This window comes from Schistocerca piceifrons, chromosome X, assembly GCF_021461385.2.
Source record: "Schistocerca piceifrons isolate TAMUIC-IGC-003096 chromosome X, iqSchPice1.1, whole genome shotgun sequence".
NCBI lineage: Eukaryota > Metazoa > Arthropoda > Insecta > Orthoptera > Acrididae > Schistocerca > Schistocerca piceifrons.
The window spans coordinates 561555810-561574299 of NC_060149.1; the positions used below are offsets into that span (position 1 = coordinate 561555810).

Genomic DNA, 18490 nt, shown 5'->3' on the forward strand with positions numbered 1-18490 from the left:
CTGATATAAAGCCCTACACCCCATTGTGCTATTCCTGCTTTGACTCCTGACAAGTAGACCTTGTTTTCTCCCACTTCTTCTTTCTCACCCCTTACCCGAATGTCACTAACAGCTAAAACGTCCAGCCCCATCTTACTTGCAGCCTCTGCCAGCTCTACCTTCTTCCAAGAGTAGCCCCCATTCATATTAATAGCTCCCCATCTCATTACCATTTGTTTGCCAAGTCGTATCTTAGGAGTCCCTGGTTTGTCAGTTAGAGGTGGGACTCGTCACCTCCAAAGGTCCGAGGCATTTTGCTCTGATTGTTGCCAGCATCATATTTAAAGTACCAGGGAAGCAGGTTGCTAGCCTTACTTGCCCCGAGTCCCATTGGGTTTTACCCTTAACGGCTGAGGGACTAACCGGTGGATTTGGTAGTCTTTGCCGTATGAGCACAAAGGTGACCATGACTTACAATATGTCCGAGATGCCCAGCCTTATTCCAAAGTAACTGGTATCCCGACTGTCGGGACCACTTACTTGGCCACTCATACGTTGCCCGTGGTTCATGAACTAGGACATGACTACAGGAACCCACACCATGAACCACTTATGCTTTTAAAGTAAAATTTTACCGTGGCGACAGTTGTAAGTTTCTGCCGGTAGGAGATTTCCTGGTGCAGCTCTCTCATTCTTTCATTACCCAGTATGAGTCGAGTCTTGATGCCGATAAAACAGGAAAAAGTCGAGTCCTGCAGTCACCGTGTCGTCAGATGGAAGTACATTATATGACGTTTTAGTCTTATAGTCATATAATGAAATTCAGTACAGAGTAAGACCTTATTCAGAGTATAAAAAGCGAGTAATAAAACTTAAAATTATATGTGAAATCCAATGCATTCGACTTCAGTCAGTTACTGAAAATAAGGGCCCCGCAATGAATTGAAAACGACTGACAGTGCTACTCAGTACAGTACGCAGTCGGTACTCTGAAACAGGTTACTTTAAACGGAAAAAAATGGAAATGAGCGTTTGGCGTCGTTGGCATGGAGGCCCATTGCTGGCAGGTCCGGCCGCCTTGGTGCAGGTCTTATTACACCCGACGCCACATTGGGCGACCTGCGCGCCGGATGGGGATGAAATGATGAAGACAGCACAACACCCAGTCCCTGAGCGGAGAAAATCGCCGACCCAGCCGGGAATCGAACCCGGGCCCGTAGGACGGCAATCTGTCACGCTTACCACTATTTTTTTAAATCTCATTTTTGATCTATATTTTTCGTTGAATTTGTTCGGGGCGGACGTCCGATGACACTCGTTTAGGTTCTACGTTGATCCCTTCACTCAGTTTTTTGTTACAGAGGGTAGCTAACCCTCTGACCCTACACGCTGAGCTACCGTGCCGGCATAAAAATCTCATTTTGTTCGCTTTCGTTCGTTGCATCTGCTCGGGTCGGACGTCTTCAGACACCCGTTCGTCGTTGATCGGTTAGTTCAGTTCTGTTATTACAGAGGGCAGCTAACTCTCTAACCGAACACGCTGAGTTACCGATCGCTCAGCTATCGGGGCGGACACTTTAAATTATCACGCCAGATTCGCATGAGCGGTAAACAGTGTCAATGCCAGGACAGACTGTCAGAAGTAACAGCATAAGGAAAATCTAACGAAGTTACGATCGGTATAAATCAGATAGCATGAGAACAGGTTTCTCAAGATACAGATCGTATGACGAAATATGCGACCAATATATGTTACGAGGCTTCTGGGGTGGTCATGACATTTGGATGAATTCCCTGTATTTCTTGACAATTGTCGTACAGTACTTCCTATATGAATAATGATAATCTTCAACTCAACAACCAAATCCATTGTTTTACAGGCGATGGGCTGTCATAATCGCAACTGTATGGCTGGCCTCCATAATGATAAATCTATCACTCTTTGCGTGGAATAAATGGGAGCCTGGAGCTGAATGCGAACTGGACAAAATCGTTCCTCTGGGTTACATGATAGCAGCCGGGATCGCAACCCACGGTGGCATCATCGTGGTCGTGGCACTGGTGCATTACCGGATTCACAGGTTAGTCTGCCTATCTAAACACATTCTGTACTACAGTTCTTAAAGCTCGAGTATTTTTCACCCAGGGTCGAGAGAAAAATTTATCATCATTAGATCTACCTGATTAAAATATGAGATAATGTTGTTATATCCTCCTACATGCTGAAAAACGAAAGCAAAAAAATGGCTCTGAGCAGTATGGGACTCAACTGCTGAGGTCATTAGTCCCCTAGAACTTAGAACTAGTTAAACCTAACTAACCTAAGGACATCACACACATCCATGTCCGAGGCCGGATTCGAATCTGCGACCGTAGCGGTCTTGCGGTTCCAGACTGCAGCGCCTTTAACCGCACGGCCACTTCGGCCGGCCGAAACGAAAGCACAATATTCAAATACTGGTGAATATTTATTCCTGAATTGCCACTGTAACCAGGATTATTTAATTACAGTATCGTTCTGATAGCTGACCAGAAGGTAGCATAGTCGAATGGCGTTTACAAAATAAATTTCCCTTGCCTATTTGGCAATCAAAAGGGGTATATACATTGATTTATGCACTGAGAACACTAGACTCGTATTCGGGTGGAGCTGTTTTCTGAACCCCGATCACCCGACTTGCTTTACATTTTCTATATTATACAGATGTCATTTGAACCGAACAGTGAAATAACTTATTCAAAGAGACAAAGACTGGTTTCCTTCACCATCACTCTGCAATTAACCTAATAATCAGTCTCTAACGGTCTCAAGGTCAACGGGACGCTAAATTACAAACATTCTTAATATTTCTCTGCAGCGCGATATGACACTCTTCATGGTGACTGTTCCACGAGATATGGACAGAACGGGCTGAGACTCCCTTAGTGCCCTGCTAGAGAAGTACGTAACGAGCAGTCACAAGGTTTCGTCTAGGTCTGTTGATTTCTTAAAAATATCGGTAATTCGATGTATCTGTATTTAAAGACATCATTATTGCCTCTCGATATATCGAAAAAAGAATCTATGTGTCGCGGGAAAAAATACCGACGTACCGGCCTATAATAATATCGGCCACACGTTGTAAATATAGTGCCAGTTTCAGAGTTTTATACTGACGTATTTTATTATAAGATATCCTGTACATCAACAAGCTAGGATTCTGCATGTCCTCCTTAGTGCAAGAATTGAAAGGAAAACGATGCGCGTTCAGGACTGGCGATAACCACTTTGCTAACAATGGTAACTGTATATAAGTATCTTTTCATTTCTGCCAACGCCAGCGACCTGCCAGTTGCAGTTTCAAAGCTGCGTGGTGAAGCTAAACGTTGCAGTTTCCGCCCGTACCGCCGAGCGCGGGTTACGTCACCATTTCACCTCACACGTCCCCACCTACCACAAAGACCAATCTCGCCATTATGATTTTTGTTCAGTATTTCCAGAAACTGTTTTTGAAGAATGCCGATGTGGAGAAATAGCACACTACTTGCGTTAAAAATCGTTTTTTAACGCAATTTTCTTGTTCTTCACATCGGAAATCTCGTTATTCCATTCACATCGTCAGCCCCACCTCCCCCCCCCCCCCCCCACACACACACCCCTTCCCAGGCCCCAGTAAAATCGGACTTCTTCTTTTGTGCGATCTATATTTGCTTCACACATTAATATACAAAGACTGGACGTAACGAAAGCTAACAATTAGTAAGATTCCTTCACACAGTGAAAGTGAAATTATGCTCTACCACTACTTCAAAAGAAAAGCGTTAAATATTTACCGAAAATTGTGAAATAATATAATGTAAAAAAATATCGGCACTCGACATTAACACTTTTATAGCGATATATCGATGTATCTGGGAAAATCCTCGCCGATATATATGGAGACATTTTGGAAAATATATGGACATATCGATATTTTATCAACAGCCCTAGTTTCGTTCATTCTCTCTCTCTCGATCCGATAATCACCGGTAACAATGCAAAAAAGTCTCTCTTCCCAAACTAATTGTTCCTCACTGTGGCATGCTACTGCAGAAAGTGATAGCGCTTCCTCCATGTAATATGATTGTATGCATTGGACGCTTTGCTGACGTTCGTAAAGATGCGCAGATTTACGTTCACGCTGTTAGCGTGCTCATTATTTCCGTAACATTAGGACTATCAGTTTCGACATGCGTTAGTGAACTGGTGTTTTTTCATAGCTGCTAAACGGAATAAATCTATTACCATCTTCTAACGGTGTATAGGTCGTTGAGTATGCAATCAGAGGATTTTATGAAACTGGAGAATCCGGGATGAGGCATGTGCTAGGTAGTGAAGAAATGTCTCCCTAATTATCATAAGACAAACTTGTTTTAGCAGTAATTCAATGCCCTAATAAGTAAATATGCAGAGGAATATAAACATAAATCTATCAAGAAAAATAGCAAACCATCCGTGAGTGTTACAAGCATTTTTAATATCCATACAGTGGATAGTCTTAATCGTAAATAGTAGCTTCTGTTTTGGGAGTGTACTTCGCTCACGTCCTTATCTCAGCTCTTCGTAAAAATCATAATCATAATCTTCTATTAAATTCCTCGCATATTGAAACCATAAGAAAATGTCAGATATCACCATCTCTCTGTCACTGTTGTAATGTTACAGTCCATAAGAGTTTTTCCTATAAAAGATATATCGTTAGTTTTCTTTTTGGCACTGTTATGTTGGACGAACCATGCAAACCGTCTCCTTGAAACTGGGCTAGAAGGTTTCCTTTTCTATAACACAGTTTAAATCAAATCAGTCATGACTGTTGAGCTATGATACTGCCCATAAGCAGGTTTCGGATCTCTGTTTACAGCACTTCAGCATTTTACAAGGCGAACACTGGGAACGTTCGTAAAATACGGCTAAGCCTGAAGCTAAATTGTCGTTTACCTTAAGTACAAGATATAAATTTAAATCGTCTTGTTCGAACTTTAAAACTACAAACAGGGTACATTTGATGAAAGAAAGAAGGAACATTACAGCATTATGATTATCATTCAGTCGATAATGAGACATTTGGAGACAGAAAACAAGTTGGAACTGAACGAAGATGAGTCGGGAAGCTCAACATTTTCGTCTTGGTTGCTAGACCTTCTATCGCTACTTATTTTTCTATGGAGTCAGATCTTTGAGTTCTGTATAGTCATGATTTATAGCATAGAATTCAGTTTGTGTTACCTTCAGGAATGAAATCTTATTCCAAGAACAAAAATGATTATAACGTATGTGAGAGAAGTTCATTGAAATAAGATTTCGGCCGAGCAAAAATTCCTGTTTCCCCGTAATTTTAAAACCCGTGTATTCAGATAATATCAGTAAGATCTATATTTGTTCAAAGCTATTTAGAATACAAACTGATTTTTTTTCTCAACAGATTAACAGCAGTTGTCTATAGTCTCATTTTCACAACATCGTATCAGCAACCACTGGTCACATTGGATGAAAACTGAAGATTCATAACATAACAGTAATTTACAAACGCATTTAGACACCTCTAACTGTCATAAAATATCATAAATGAACGTTAATAGTGAAGTAACACTAAGGATTCAGCTTTACTGAAAAATCTGTTTTCACCTTACCGAAGGAACGACGTTGGAGTTGGCTCACAGTCACTAAAACAGCGGAAAGCACAGATCTGCTTGGTCAATCTGGAGTTAGAGTCCATTTCTCCTCGAAAGCGACATCATTGCCTTGATAACTGATTCAGACACTCAGTTATATGTCATGAGGCAATAAGAACAGTCACTGGCCGGAAGTCACATAATTTTCAGCAATCAGCTGCACACAGAATTTGCTAACTTCTACCTTAAATCTAGTTCATCTTCAGATTCATAGGACAGCGTCCATTCAAACGTTTAGTTTTATTTCATACGATTGGAGATGCCACCTTAATCTCAAACATAATTTTAGGATGCGCATCGCCGTGGCCGATCTTCTTATTTCTTTGACAAAACTGGCAGTAGAGAATCTGAGACGGACATCGTCCCAGAGCCGAATCTCAGTATGAATTCAGATGTGCGCTACCACCTTGAGAGCCATCAAAACTGGACCTACGTCCGTGCAGCTTAACTGTCGGGATGAGTCCACTTCTGTTGTTATCCGAAGCGATTTCTGAACAGCGACGCTGCAGAAGCTCCACACGGCTCCTAGGTATCACAGCGTACTTCTTTTCTCTGCTTGTGGCATAGCTGTGTTGGCCGTATAGTTTGAGCACTCTGCTACCTTCCCCTTGTACAGTATAAACTACTTTGCCACGGCCACTCTCAATATCCGTAGAACAGAAGCGATATTTTAAGACACTTCGGAAGCTGAACACCAGTTAACTAAAGAGTATCGCTTCTTGAAATAAAATCTTCTTTAATACCGTAACTGGCCCAGCATCATCACATAACTATATATTCCCATACAAAAATAGTAAGTTGAAACAAGACGCTTATAGAATCTACACAGCAATTCTATACCCTATTTTGTCTCAAAATTCAGAGATAAATTACAATATTAACGATAACCGAAACATTAATGCACAAGTGCCGATCATGGATTTACCGTAGAAAATATAGCAAGGTCGAATTCCATCAAGCTAAATGTGCCATTTCAGTACAGCACTATTAATGTCACCAATGACTATGAGTATCCAGACCACATATACAGCACAAACATCAAGGTAACATATACTGATAACAACGGTCTATGTGAGATGCATAGGAATAAATGGAATGCCTCCTTCAGATTTTCTATCACCGTGGAAATGATTTGAGGAATACAGTAACGTATCTCTCAAGATCAACCCAGCGGCCCTAAATAGTAGGCTGTTGAAAATATTTTTCCAGGCCACAATCTCTGTGCGATTGAACGTAAGTTGAAATTATCAATCACTGCATAGAAGTAAGGACGCAAAATATGTTTTGAGAGTACTGCATGTTTATACAGGTAGGCTGATTCAAATGACTCTGAGCACCATGGGACTTAACTGCTGAGGTCATCAGTCCCCTAGAACTTAGAACTACTTAAACCTAACTAACCTAAGGACATCACACACATCCATGCCCGAGGCAGAATTCGAACCTGCGACCGTAGCGGTCGCGCGGTTCCAGACTGAAGAGCGTAGAACCGCTCCTCCACTCCGGTCGGCATTTATACAGGTAGGCCCAAGAGGAACTGTCAGTACTGAAGGATATGGCAGGAACGCTCAGTCGAAGAAAAAATGTCTAGTAAACATTGCCTCTAAAATGCACACCTTACAAGGTATGTGCACTTTTTCAGTAGAGGAGACGTATTTCACAGTAGTGAAGATGAGCAAATGCTCATAGTTCTTAAAGTAAACATTTACAAATAAGAGCCCATGTTTACAAGTCAGTTTCCTTGGAATGATCGTTCCTGTCATTGCCCTGCATATTGACCCTTCCTTTTGGGACACTTTGTGTACCGTGTAAATGCCTTAACTGTGGATACATCGAAGCTGCACTGCGTCATTATTTGTTATTTTATTCTACATAGCCCTTTCGTAAATGCAACATGCACAATTGCCGTGTGTCACATAAATATTAATAAGATGACTTCCATGGAATAAAATGCGTTACATAACGGAAATTGCCTCTGAGGTGGCTTTTGAATGAGAGTCTTGAAGTTGTATATCACATAGCGTAGACGAGCTCAGATAGTCATCTGCCGACAATGTCATGTAAGATACAATTTCCACCATCGGGGTCAATACAACTGTTCATATGTTTTAATGCGTACCACAATTTATATCAGGCCTCTCACGACAGAACTGACCTCCAATTCATTGTCGAAGAGATGGGCTACTGAGCTTATGTGTTTCTAGGAGGAACGTTTAGTAAGTAATGCAAATCATGGTTAGAAAAGGCGGAATTTGTTGTGGGACATCGTAGAATATTCCTGCTTCAGCTCTCATAGTTTCCTGAAGTTCCGCTAGGTGACGGCACCAAACATAGCCTTCTAATTGGCGCCGGTAACGGAGGTGGGCTCCAAGCAGAGAGCTGTCATAGAGTTTCGTTTGACGGAAAACTAGGGCATCGTCTACTGAGACCTGGAAGAGATCAAAAGCACGGTGAGTCGTTCGATGAGGCGTCTGTCATTATCGCAACAAGGCAGCGCCAACCTGTCCGAGCTTCCTCTAGCCAGCCGGCAGCACACAGCATACAGCAGTGGCTCCTGAAGTGTTGGAAGGTGCGAGCAGTCGAATTCAAGGTGGTCAACGAATCACGATCAAACAACTCGTTGCACAACTGTACGTCTCTGTTGGTAGTGCTCGCTGAAATTCATTGGACTGTTCTTTCTCATACACCATACAGCCCGGATCTCACACTTTCTGGCTTCATTTGTTTGACCCAATGAAGGATGCACTCTGCGGAAAGCTGTACATGGTTGATGGGTAGGTTATTGAAGCAGCAATAGTATGGCTCCGACACATAGAGCCCCTTCCAGCAAGGTGAAGTGAGGCTGCGCAACCGAACGGAAATTATGGTGAAAAGTAGGGTTTGGTAGCCAAAACACTGGGGATTAATACGACGTATCTGAATCCTGAATGAAACCAACCTGCTTTCAGAAAAAAAATGTGTTGCGTTACTTATAGAGTGCACTTCGTACATGGAAGTACAAGGTAAAAGTATTTCTCTCAAATTTAGCTGCTCAGTTACATACCTCTACGTACGTATCTTCATGTCGCGAAAGCTATGTTGCTAACATGCTGTATCTACTATCACATCTGTACGTTGTAAACCACTAAAAGTGCACGGCGGAGAATACTTACCATCATACTACATACTAGCGTTTCTTCATTTTCCATTCGCGTAAAAAGCCCGTGAAGATTGGCTGCTTGAATGTCTGTGAAAACCATTAATAGACTGGCCAGTGTACCAAGCCAACTGTTATTAGTCAGAAGCGCGGTTTCGGTACGCGTCTGTTGTCTCGTTCAACGAGCGCTAAGAAATCTTAAATTCGTGTAATTGCAGATTCTTGTACAGTGGTAGGTGGGGGGTGCCACGAACCGTATACTAAATACTGTGACCGGTGGGATGTTAGGGGGGGATGGAGGTCGTGTAGGGGTCGGGTGGAGGTTTTTTTGAAGGTAAATTTTTGCGTGTTTCTTGAACAAACTGAAAACGACATCCACTAGCCAAAATAAAATTAACTTAAATTTACTATATAAACAGAACTTACTCATTTTTTCTTGAGGACAAATAGTTTACACGATGCAAAAATCGCAAATGGTTGAAAATTGTATGTTACTTGTACAAAATTACAGTTCGTTGTTAAATTAAGTGAGTAAATAACAAATAATAGATGAGTGTACCACGTTTAAGTGCAGCAGAGACATATTAAGGGATATATTGTGTTATGTTGTTGTGACGCCATGGAAGGGGAAACGGGTGTAGGATAGAAACCTGTGGAATAGAACGTTTTCAGAACCACTTCCCACCTTTAACGGTCTGCAGCCTAAAGAGAGAACAGGTCAGTCTTCATTTTTTCTACCCGATTATGCTACAATAAGCAACTGCAGGATGTTTCACATGTTGCGCTGACGCTTTCATAGCGCACCTTATAAATCAGTGGCAACACAGTGACCAATACACCAGAAAAGAGGATGTTTATTTTTCACAAAATGGTACTAACTCTAGACGGAATACAGATATGAGTCACTGATAATACAAACGCGAGATACACATACAGACAGAATCTACATAAATCACTGCACACTGCTAGTCGGGAAATTAGTTCTTAGTTATCCTATAAAAAACTGTAGCGTACTTCTGAGGAAAGTCACTTCACCCACCACGAGCTCTCCTCATTCTGCAGTGTTTACCAATACACCATACCTCCCCAGCATTTTCCATCCAGTTCTCTTATGTAAGTATTCAAAATTCCACTGTGATCCCCTATATATATATATATATATATATGGTGAGGCAGCTAAGTCATAACACCCCTTATATCTCCCCAACCGTAATAGATAGTAGATACAAAGATGCCGTTTGCATAGTGAATTAGCCGGCCGGTGTGGCTGTGCGGTACTAGGCGCTTCAGTCTGGAACCGCGTGACCGCAACGGTCGTAGGTTCGAATCCTGCCTCGGGCATGGATGTGTGTGATGTCATTAGGTTAGTTAGATTTAAGTAGTTCTAAGTTCTAGGGGACTGATGACCACAGATGTTAAGTCCCATAGTGCTCAGAGCCATTTGAACCATTTTTTGCATAGTGAATTGCAGGGACAGGGGCTACTTGAACATAAAATATTTCATGTTTGTGTTATTTTTTTATTACAGAGATATGAGGCCATCTTTGGTTTTTTTTAAATGGAACCCTATGTTAAATTTTAGCGTAAGATGATGGGCCTAAAAAGACGGTTTCAAATATGTTTATATCATATTATTTAGGCGAATAGTTTTTGAGACACAGATATGTTCTCGTATCGTGTTCGTCCTTCGAAGCGGCGTTGACCAATACGACCTTCCCTGTTGCGTAGACTAAATGGTAAACGTCGCGAGTTCGTCCTTACACAAACACGCCCATTTACCCGACAATAGTAATGCATACTGCGATATTTTGCACAAAAATTAACTGATGATGTCGCGCAGATATTTATCAGTTATTTGACAAGTGTGGTACCTAAATAACAGACAACATACAGTATTAAAATACTACAATATGTTGTTGCATTTTAAGTAACAGAAATACAAATGTAAATGAGGAGGCCCTTATTGGTCACAATTATTTCCTAAGTATTTGTTTTTATTTGACAATATTTACTATAGATCACAATACGAAGCAAATACACACAAAGATACAAAATACATATCGTACTGTACATGATAAAAAACTTTACTGAAGCATGTGCTCAAGATGCTTCCCCTCTGCTGCAATGCACTTTTGTAGTCGCCGTTCGAATGATTTGTGAACGGCGGCGAGGGTGTCACATGAGATATCACAGGACGCTTCGATGATGCGTTGCTTCGTATCGTCTGGCGTTGTTGGTATTTGAGCATACACTTTATGTTTGATTGCTCCCCACAGAAAAAAAGATCAAGAGTGGTCAAATCAGGAGACCGGGCAGGCCACTTCACTTCAGCACGTCGTCCTATCCAACAATACGGGAACTTTCTATTTATCAGCTCTGTAGCCACACACACACACACACACACACACACACACACACACACACATATATATATATATATATATATATATATATATATATATATATATATATAGTGGTGTTATTTTTAAGTTTATTGAATGATTACTCATTTGCAGTTATTAAATGAGTTTTAATGGGAAATACGTTCCTATAAGCAATATCTGGGAACTGTTTAACCTGTAAGTGTGATATTGTCAGTGACCTATTTAATGTTGGTGGGAAATTGATTGGACTGGTAAATACAAGATATTTGAAGAAGAAATTCCAGTTACGAATGCTTCAAAAACCAAAAAGCATGGTGTTGTTCATGCATCTTGCTGAAAAGAGTAAACCAGAGCAGACTAAATTAAATGAGGTGACTCACTTCTGAAAGAAGCTCTGGCAGAGTAACAGCCTACGTTATAGAGCTTCAAGTTTACATTCAGCTCACATAAAATTTTGTTTTATAACTATCTATTCTGTGCGGAACGTGGTGATGATGAGTTTCTTGATAAACAAAAGTCAGAAACTCAACAAATGCCGCGAAGGAGTTTTATGTTGACTCCTCCATTAAGGGCAATATAATTGCAGCTTGTGCACAGCAGAGGACGGGCGAATGGGGAGCCACCATCTGAAGACATATCGGCTCTGTTGTGGCTGTGCAAGCAGCAGATGCAGATCATCATGACGATAACTATACAAAGTTCTTAAGAGACATAGGATATACATCGAGAAGAAGACGACACCTTGACCATAAAGAAATATCTGCATCAATGGAGGTGATTTTCAGTTACATAAAGATAAATGACAACTGCTGATTCATCTTGGATGAGCTGTTGGCGTTAATTTCCGGAAAAATACCTCGTATAGTGTCAGTCACGGACAGAACGAAAGACACAAATGGGGTCTGTGGTAGTACTTATCGATACCATCCCAGAGGCGTGGCGAAGTTAGCAACGGAATTGTAAGTTTCCGTCAGACGTCGATAGTGGTGGTGGTGGGCAGACCCAACAGTCAACGCTCAGTGAGCCACGCCTCCAGCGGCTCTGGACTATAAGCGTCCTCTGCCACACCGATATAGGACGGCCGGCGACAACCAGACGACCCACTTGCACTTGGAGGCCATTCGATGTGACGCCACTGTCTGTGCTTACTACAGCGAGGATCTTCGTTGTTGATTCTAATTCTTGCTGCACTATTTGTAATAAGTCTTCGTATATCCATCATTTTAATTTGCCGCTCCTTGTATTGGCCGCGTTTGCAGTTAAAATTGTTGGATTTGAGGTCCGCCAGTTATGCAAACCATCGTTTTTCTCGGTACCCAAACATGTTTCGGCACCACTGTGCCGTTATCAGTGGGTTTACGTTTTTATTTATTCTTTACATTTGGTGTGCTTGAATTTTCTGGATCAATTGTGTGTTAATTACTACAGGAAGCTTGTCATGTTTTCGTGTGGCAAGTACTTCCATTCTCCGCATAATGCTGAGATGATGTGACGCAAACGTAACTATAACACACACTGTGTTCTAGTGAAGTGAAAAGTGTTTTACTACGTTATTTGTGAAAAATACTTTTTATAGTTACGTGTGCATCACAACACCTCAGCATTATGCAAAGAATGGAAGTACTTGCCACATGAAAACCTGTGGTAATTAACACACAAGTGATCCAGAAAATTCATGCACACCAAATGGAAAGAATAAATAAAAACGAAAACCCACTGATGATAGCACAGTGGTGCCGAAACATGTTTGAGTACTGAGAAAAATGGTGTTTTGCATAACTGGCGGACCTCCATCCAAGAAGTCTTCGTATGTTTGGAGAAATGCAAGTTAAGTAAATCTTCTGTGTGTTAACTTGTTCGCTAATAATTTCGGCTCCCCTCCAGCTTTCTCTATGAAGAAAGTTGCCACACCACTCTGTAACCCACACCTCCGTATCACTGAGTATGAAGTAGTAAACAACACGGAGCACAATGTTTTCAGCACAATTCGCAACACAAAATCGTTGGTGTGCTTTTGTAGTACAAGGGAAAATTTTTAAAATACGTGTGCCATTCTGCAAAGAGCAAAGACGAACAAGAAGAACAGAAGTGAATAGTAAAATCATCTGCCACAGTTATATTGGAAGATAATAGCACATGATAGTTTGTAGACACCTTTTTTTGTACAAAGTATAAACAGTGTATATGGTATGTCGACGACGGAGAAAGAATCCTGCGATGGCTGCAGATAGCGCCGCTGGTTGCCCCAAAGTCGTAACACAACACACACGTCTTATACTAACACGTGTAGGTCCAACTGATGATGGACGTTTAAACCATAGAGATATGTTGTGGATATAAATAAACAGTGACTGGGAATAGTAAACTTGTTGTTTCATTCGATATCTTGAAAGATATTAAGTCACTATCTTATCACAACTTTTTTTCCATTTGTCACAAATTCTGTCAAGAGGCTAAGAAAATAGTACCTCATATAGTCCTCTTCTTCATGGACTGCATTTCAACGAATAATAGGGCTAAACAGCAAACTGAAAAAAGTGGATATTGCAGCCATTCGCCATCAGTCGTCCATATCACTTGTCGTCCATATCGCCAACCACATCACTCACCGTAAATACGGATCAGAAACTTGATCAGTCTCCTTTCTGGCCTGGGTTTCAGTGAGCTTACTACAAAAAACAACATTGGAGCTATAAGCTGTCTGCCACACTGAAGATACAGTACTAAGTGAGATATTCTGTCACTGCATACTGTATTTTCGAAAATGTCGACTACCTTTTCTCAGTGACTGGGATGCTTTTCACAGCATGGGGGACAAAACACAGTATCCCGACCTCAACTCTCCATCATATGAAGAGCTGCAAGGCTTAAATCAACTCTCTCTGCAACAAAAGTAGACCATCAAGTGTGGGGCGGCGGTTAATTTGTAAATATATATAATTGCTGTATAAATGCTTGCAATACAAATGTTTGAATGTTGAATCAGTTTCAGGCTTTTAGAATGTTGTTAATGCTGTCTTTCGCCGTTCTCAACATTGGCTCTCTATTTCCTTTTTAGCACCCAGAAAGTGATTTAACAAAACGTGAAGCCTGTAATTAGAGTTCCTAGTGCCCACTTCATCTGAGAATACCATTATAGCTGCAGCTTATAGCTCTGAGGAATTAGGAGATTGTCCGGGATATCTAATCAAAAACGATTTTCCAAAATAGTTGAGTATATTCTGAAATTCACTGATGAAAAACACAAGTATCCCTACAACCTAACTAACAGAGCAGTTCAGAGTCTAATGCGCTGATGCAACTATAAATGTCCGAATTAAATGTTAAAAAGAATGCTCGCCATAATTTGATGAGAGTATTTCATCAAACACCACGCTGAATAATTGGTAGAATGTCTGTCCCGCGACGGCACGTGAAAATACGACAATACGCAAACTGAAGCTAGATAATGAAAATCATCCCAGAATTAACCCTTCACTTGAAATGATTTCATGGTTCCGCGTATCTCTAGTAACTTAATACAGCACCCGAGGCTGTTTGTAGCAGTGATACCGATGCGACGCGACTCCCGACACAGATGACGTGTTATTCAGCGTCTGGAGAGAACTGGGGCCTTCCTTCCTCGCGCAGCGTTCTTATATATAAAGCCGCGGTGCGGACGGCTAAGGGAACGCCTGATCAAATCGGCTCTCCCGGCTAGCCGCTGGGCTAGTAACGCACCACTTCAAGTTACATAATAATTTATAGCTTCTTTTGCTGATGGCCGATGAAGCTCTTAATTTAAATGTGCCTTCAGCACGCAGGTAAGTATTGATAATAAAATTTTGACGTGGCTAAGTTAAATATTTTGGGCGAGAGAATTAATTTAATTACACTGCATGCAGTAGATGAGCTCTGACCTGGTCCTTTTGAGATTCGCTATCGCTATAATTTTATAGGTATTCAAAAGAAACTTTTCACATCTTTATAGTCATAGCGGACCTCCAACCCATTTAAATCTAAACATCCTAGCCTTATTTATTAGCCTACTTAATCTATCTTGCTTCCTCCAGTTTTGACACGAAAACCAGAAAATCATGAATTTCCACTAAAATCTTAATTTGTGAAATCCAAAGTACTGTTTTTATTAAATCATTATGAAAGATGAATCTAAATATAAATTTTGAAGTCTCTAGCTCTTTTCTGTTGCACCAATGATTTTTTTTAGAAAAATGTCCAAATTTCGAAAATGGCTGAAGTTATCGAACTGATATTTAACACACATTAACTTAGTATTATTCCTGACATGCTAGAAAAGTTTTAGGTCATTTGCTTGATTTTTAAGGTATTGCACAACATTTACGACGTCAGAGCTAGTTACAGCAGACTGGCTGGCACAGAATGGAAACTGATGTGAATTTACTACAGCGTGAGTAGGCTGCTTCCCTACATCACCCTCTACTTAAATTTTTTTTGTTTATGAATGTTAATGAATGAAAAAAATATTTAATTACAAAAAGGGAAGCAAGAGTACAGTTTAACTCCCTATGAAAAATCAAAATTGAAATATAAACATGTAGAAACATTAAAGAAAACTGATTACCTACATTAATTAATTAAATTGTGGGCATGTTCACTGCCTTTTAAACAATGTCATTACTCAAAATTTTTACCAAAGTCAATGAAATATTTTGGCATACATATTGCCTTAGACAAACAAACACATACAAATTGAAAAATTATGAAAATCTTAGATACATTAAATACTTTAAATACATTTTTACATACACAAATTCAAAGAAAATAACATGATACATAAACAGATGATTATCTCTTAGCAGTCTTTTCTAAACCTGAAAGAAAAGTTCACAAATACTTTTTACACACGTGGTTGTAGCCGCTTTGGCTGGCGTTCTACACTTCCATTCACAAGGGTAGAGGAGGGGAAGTTGCTATGGTGTGCGTCCTTCACGTGCTCTCTAAATTACATGGGGGAAAGGGGAGGGGTCACTGTGAGTTGTGTCCAAGTCACTCCACGCTTTCACGCAGCTACCAGGCTGCCATTATCTGGTTTGTCCTGTAGAACAAACAAAAAGAGTGCCTCAGACTCTGTTCACTTAATATCTATGGGTGGGTCACAATGAAATGGGGATATATACATTTTATCCTTCAATATTTTGCTGGAACAAAGTTAACAGAACTTTTTCAATTTTACTCTTACGGTTACTTAACTGTCATAAAATCGTTAAACAAATGGCTCAAAACGCCTTTAGTCATGTACTAGAGAAAATTTATGCTCGTAAGGCATATAATCATAAATCATATTTAATCTGAATTTATTATTTCTGGGCCGGAACACTGAACCAATGCTCGGTACATTCCTGATAAATCTGCATTTTATTTACTTAACTGACTCATCTTTGATTACCTTATTCTTAGAGATAGTATGAGTATGATTAGTGGTTGTTTTCTCAGCTTCTTAGTACATGAGGGTAACTTTTGGTAATAGCACAGTTCTGAGTGTTCAAATCACACTACGTTTAGTTGACTACAAAATCCACTTATTGGTCCTCTGTTGTTGTGTTAGTTCCACATCTGCAGTTAGGTACTTACTTGCTTTGAAGTATATTTATGCTGAGCTAAAATAATATTTCGCGTCTGTCAGTATGTTATTTATTTATTTTGCTAGTGTATGTACTTATTTAACACTCACTCCATTAATATTTAAAGCATAGGATAGCACATTTATTTCATATTCATAGTGTATTGCAGCTTATTAGTTTGCTCACGTGGCAATCCATTTCCACTCGATCGGACGCTGAAACCTCAGGTAGTCTCTCTCAGGCCTACCACTAAAGTGCATCAAGTAATTATGGACGAGCGTAATGCTAAATTCCTTAAACCTATAGGACACCATGAGCTGCTCTGTCTCATCTAACATAAGGGTACCTATGGTCGCATTCACGCCTCCAACTCATAACCTCAATACGTGTAGGTCTATCCTGTCACACACTACACTAAAATAATGGCCAGCTCCAACCTTATAAATACTTCAGGGACGTGTCCTTCACGTCTCAACCACAAACACTGCTCAATTCTATTACACTGCCTTTCCTTGCTACACAAGGTGATTTCATCCTTACAACTCATCTGCATATTTTTCATAACACTAAGCAATCTCTTTCTTACTGTTTACTAGTTAGCTCTAATGCATACACTAGGTTTCACTACCACTTCAGATCCTGCTTGTACATGAATTCATATATCTTTTTAAATTACTGTTGGTGGACCATTTCCAATAAAACAACACTTTGTAGTTACTATATTACCAGGGTACTATACATAATTGTTACTCAAATACATTTGTATCTTAATTACGTCATACTTCCCTATTGTTTGTCACTATTAGGTTTGTCACATTAGGTATTTTTCTTCACTAATCGGTAGATAGAATGGTTACATAACTCATGGCTTGATAGCCATGACAGAAAATTTTCATGTCTGGAAAGCAGAGGTCGAAATTTTTGTGGATAGGAAAGATGAAGAATGAGTGAGACCTGAAATGGAAAGAAGATCTCACACAGCTGGGACTGCACAGCTGCCACACTGTGTAGAGGTTACAGAACAACCTCCTCCCTACAGCATTCATTGGTTTAATGCTGTATTGATAACCATACCGGAAAATTTAATGTATGAAAGAAGAGGTCGAAGTTTTTTTTTGAGGACAGGAAAGAGGAAGAATGAGTGAGACCTGAAAGGGAAAGAAGATATCACACAGCTGGGACTGCACAGCTGCCACACTGTGTAGAGGTTACAGAACAACCTCCTCCCTACAGCATTCATTAGCTTAATGCTGGCTTGATAGTCATAACGGAAAATTTTAGTATTTGGAAAGAAAAGGTCGAAATTTTTGAGGACAGGAAAGAGGAAGAATGAGTGAGACCTGAAAGAGAAAGAAGATCTCACACAGCTGGGACTGCACAGCTGCCACACTGTGTAGAGGTTACAGAACAACCTCCTCCCTACAGCATTCATTCATAACCTTTGACCACGCCACGTCGATCTGAAAATACCTTATGATGCCTCTTTAGAACCTGTCTAATTTCTTCCTTTTGATTAGCTGAAATCTTCTCGACTTCCTGCAATTTAGCTTCTATTTTGTCTAAAATAATTGCTTCTTCTTCTTCTTCTTCTGTGTTCAGCTTACTGTTACTAAGATTAACACCTTCGTCCCAATACCTCCTATTTTTCAGAACTCGTATAGGCAGCTCCCAAGTTTCATCATCAGTTATTACATGTTTATCACTAAAAGGTACTATAA

General features: G+C 40.3%; 1 protein-coding gene across 1 annotated transcript in view; it reads left to right on the top strand.

Annotated features, from left to right (window-relative positions):
• The window catches only part of LOC124722520 (adenosine receptor A1-like), a 70721-nt gene that overhangs the window by 23882 nt on the left and 28349 nt on the right, over positions 1-18490 (top strand). The window contains exon 2 of the mRNA XM_047247671.1: positions 1860-2060. Within this exon, the coding sequence (XP_047103627.1) occupies positions 1860-2060 (201 nt within the window). The remainder of the gene's footprint in view (positions 1-1859; positions 2061-18490) is intronic.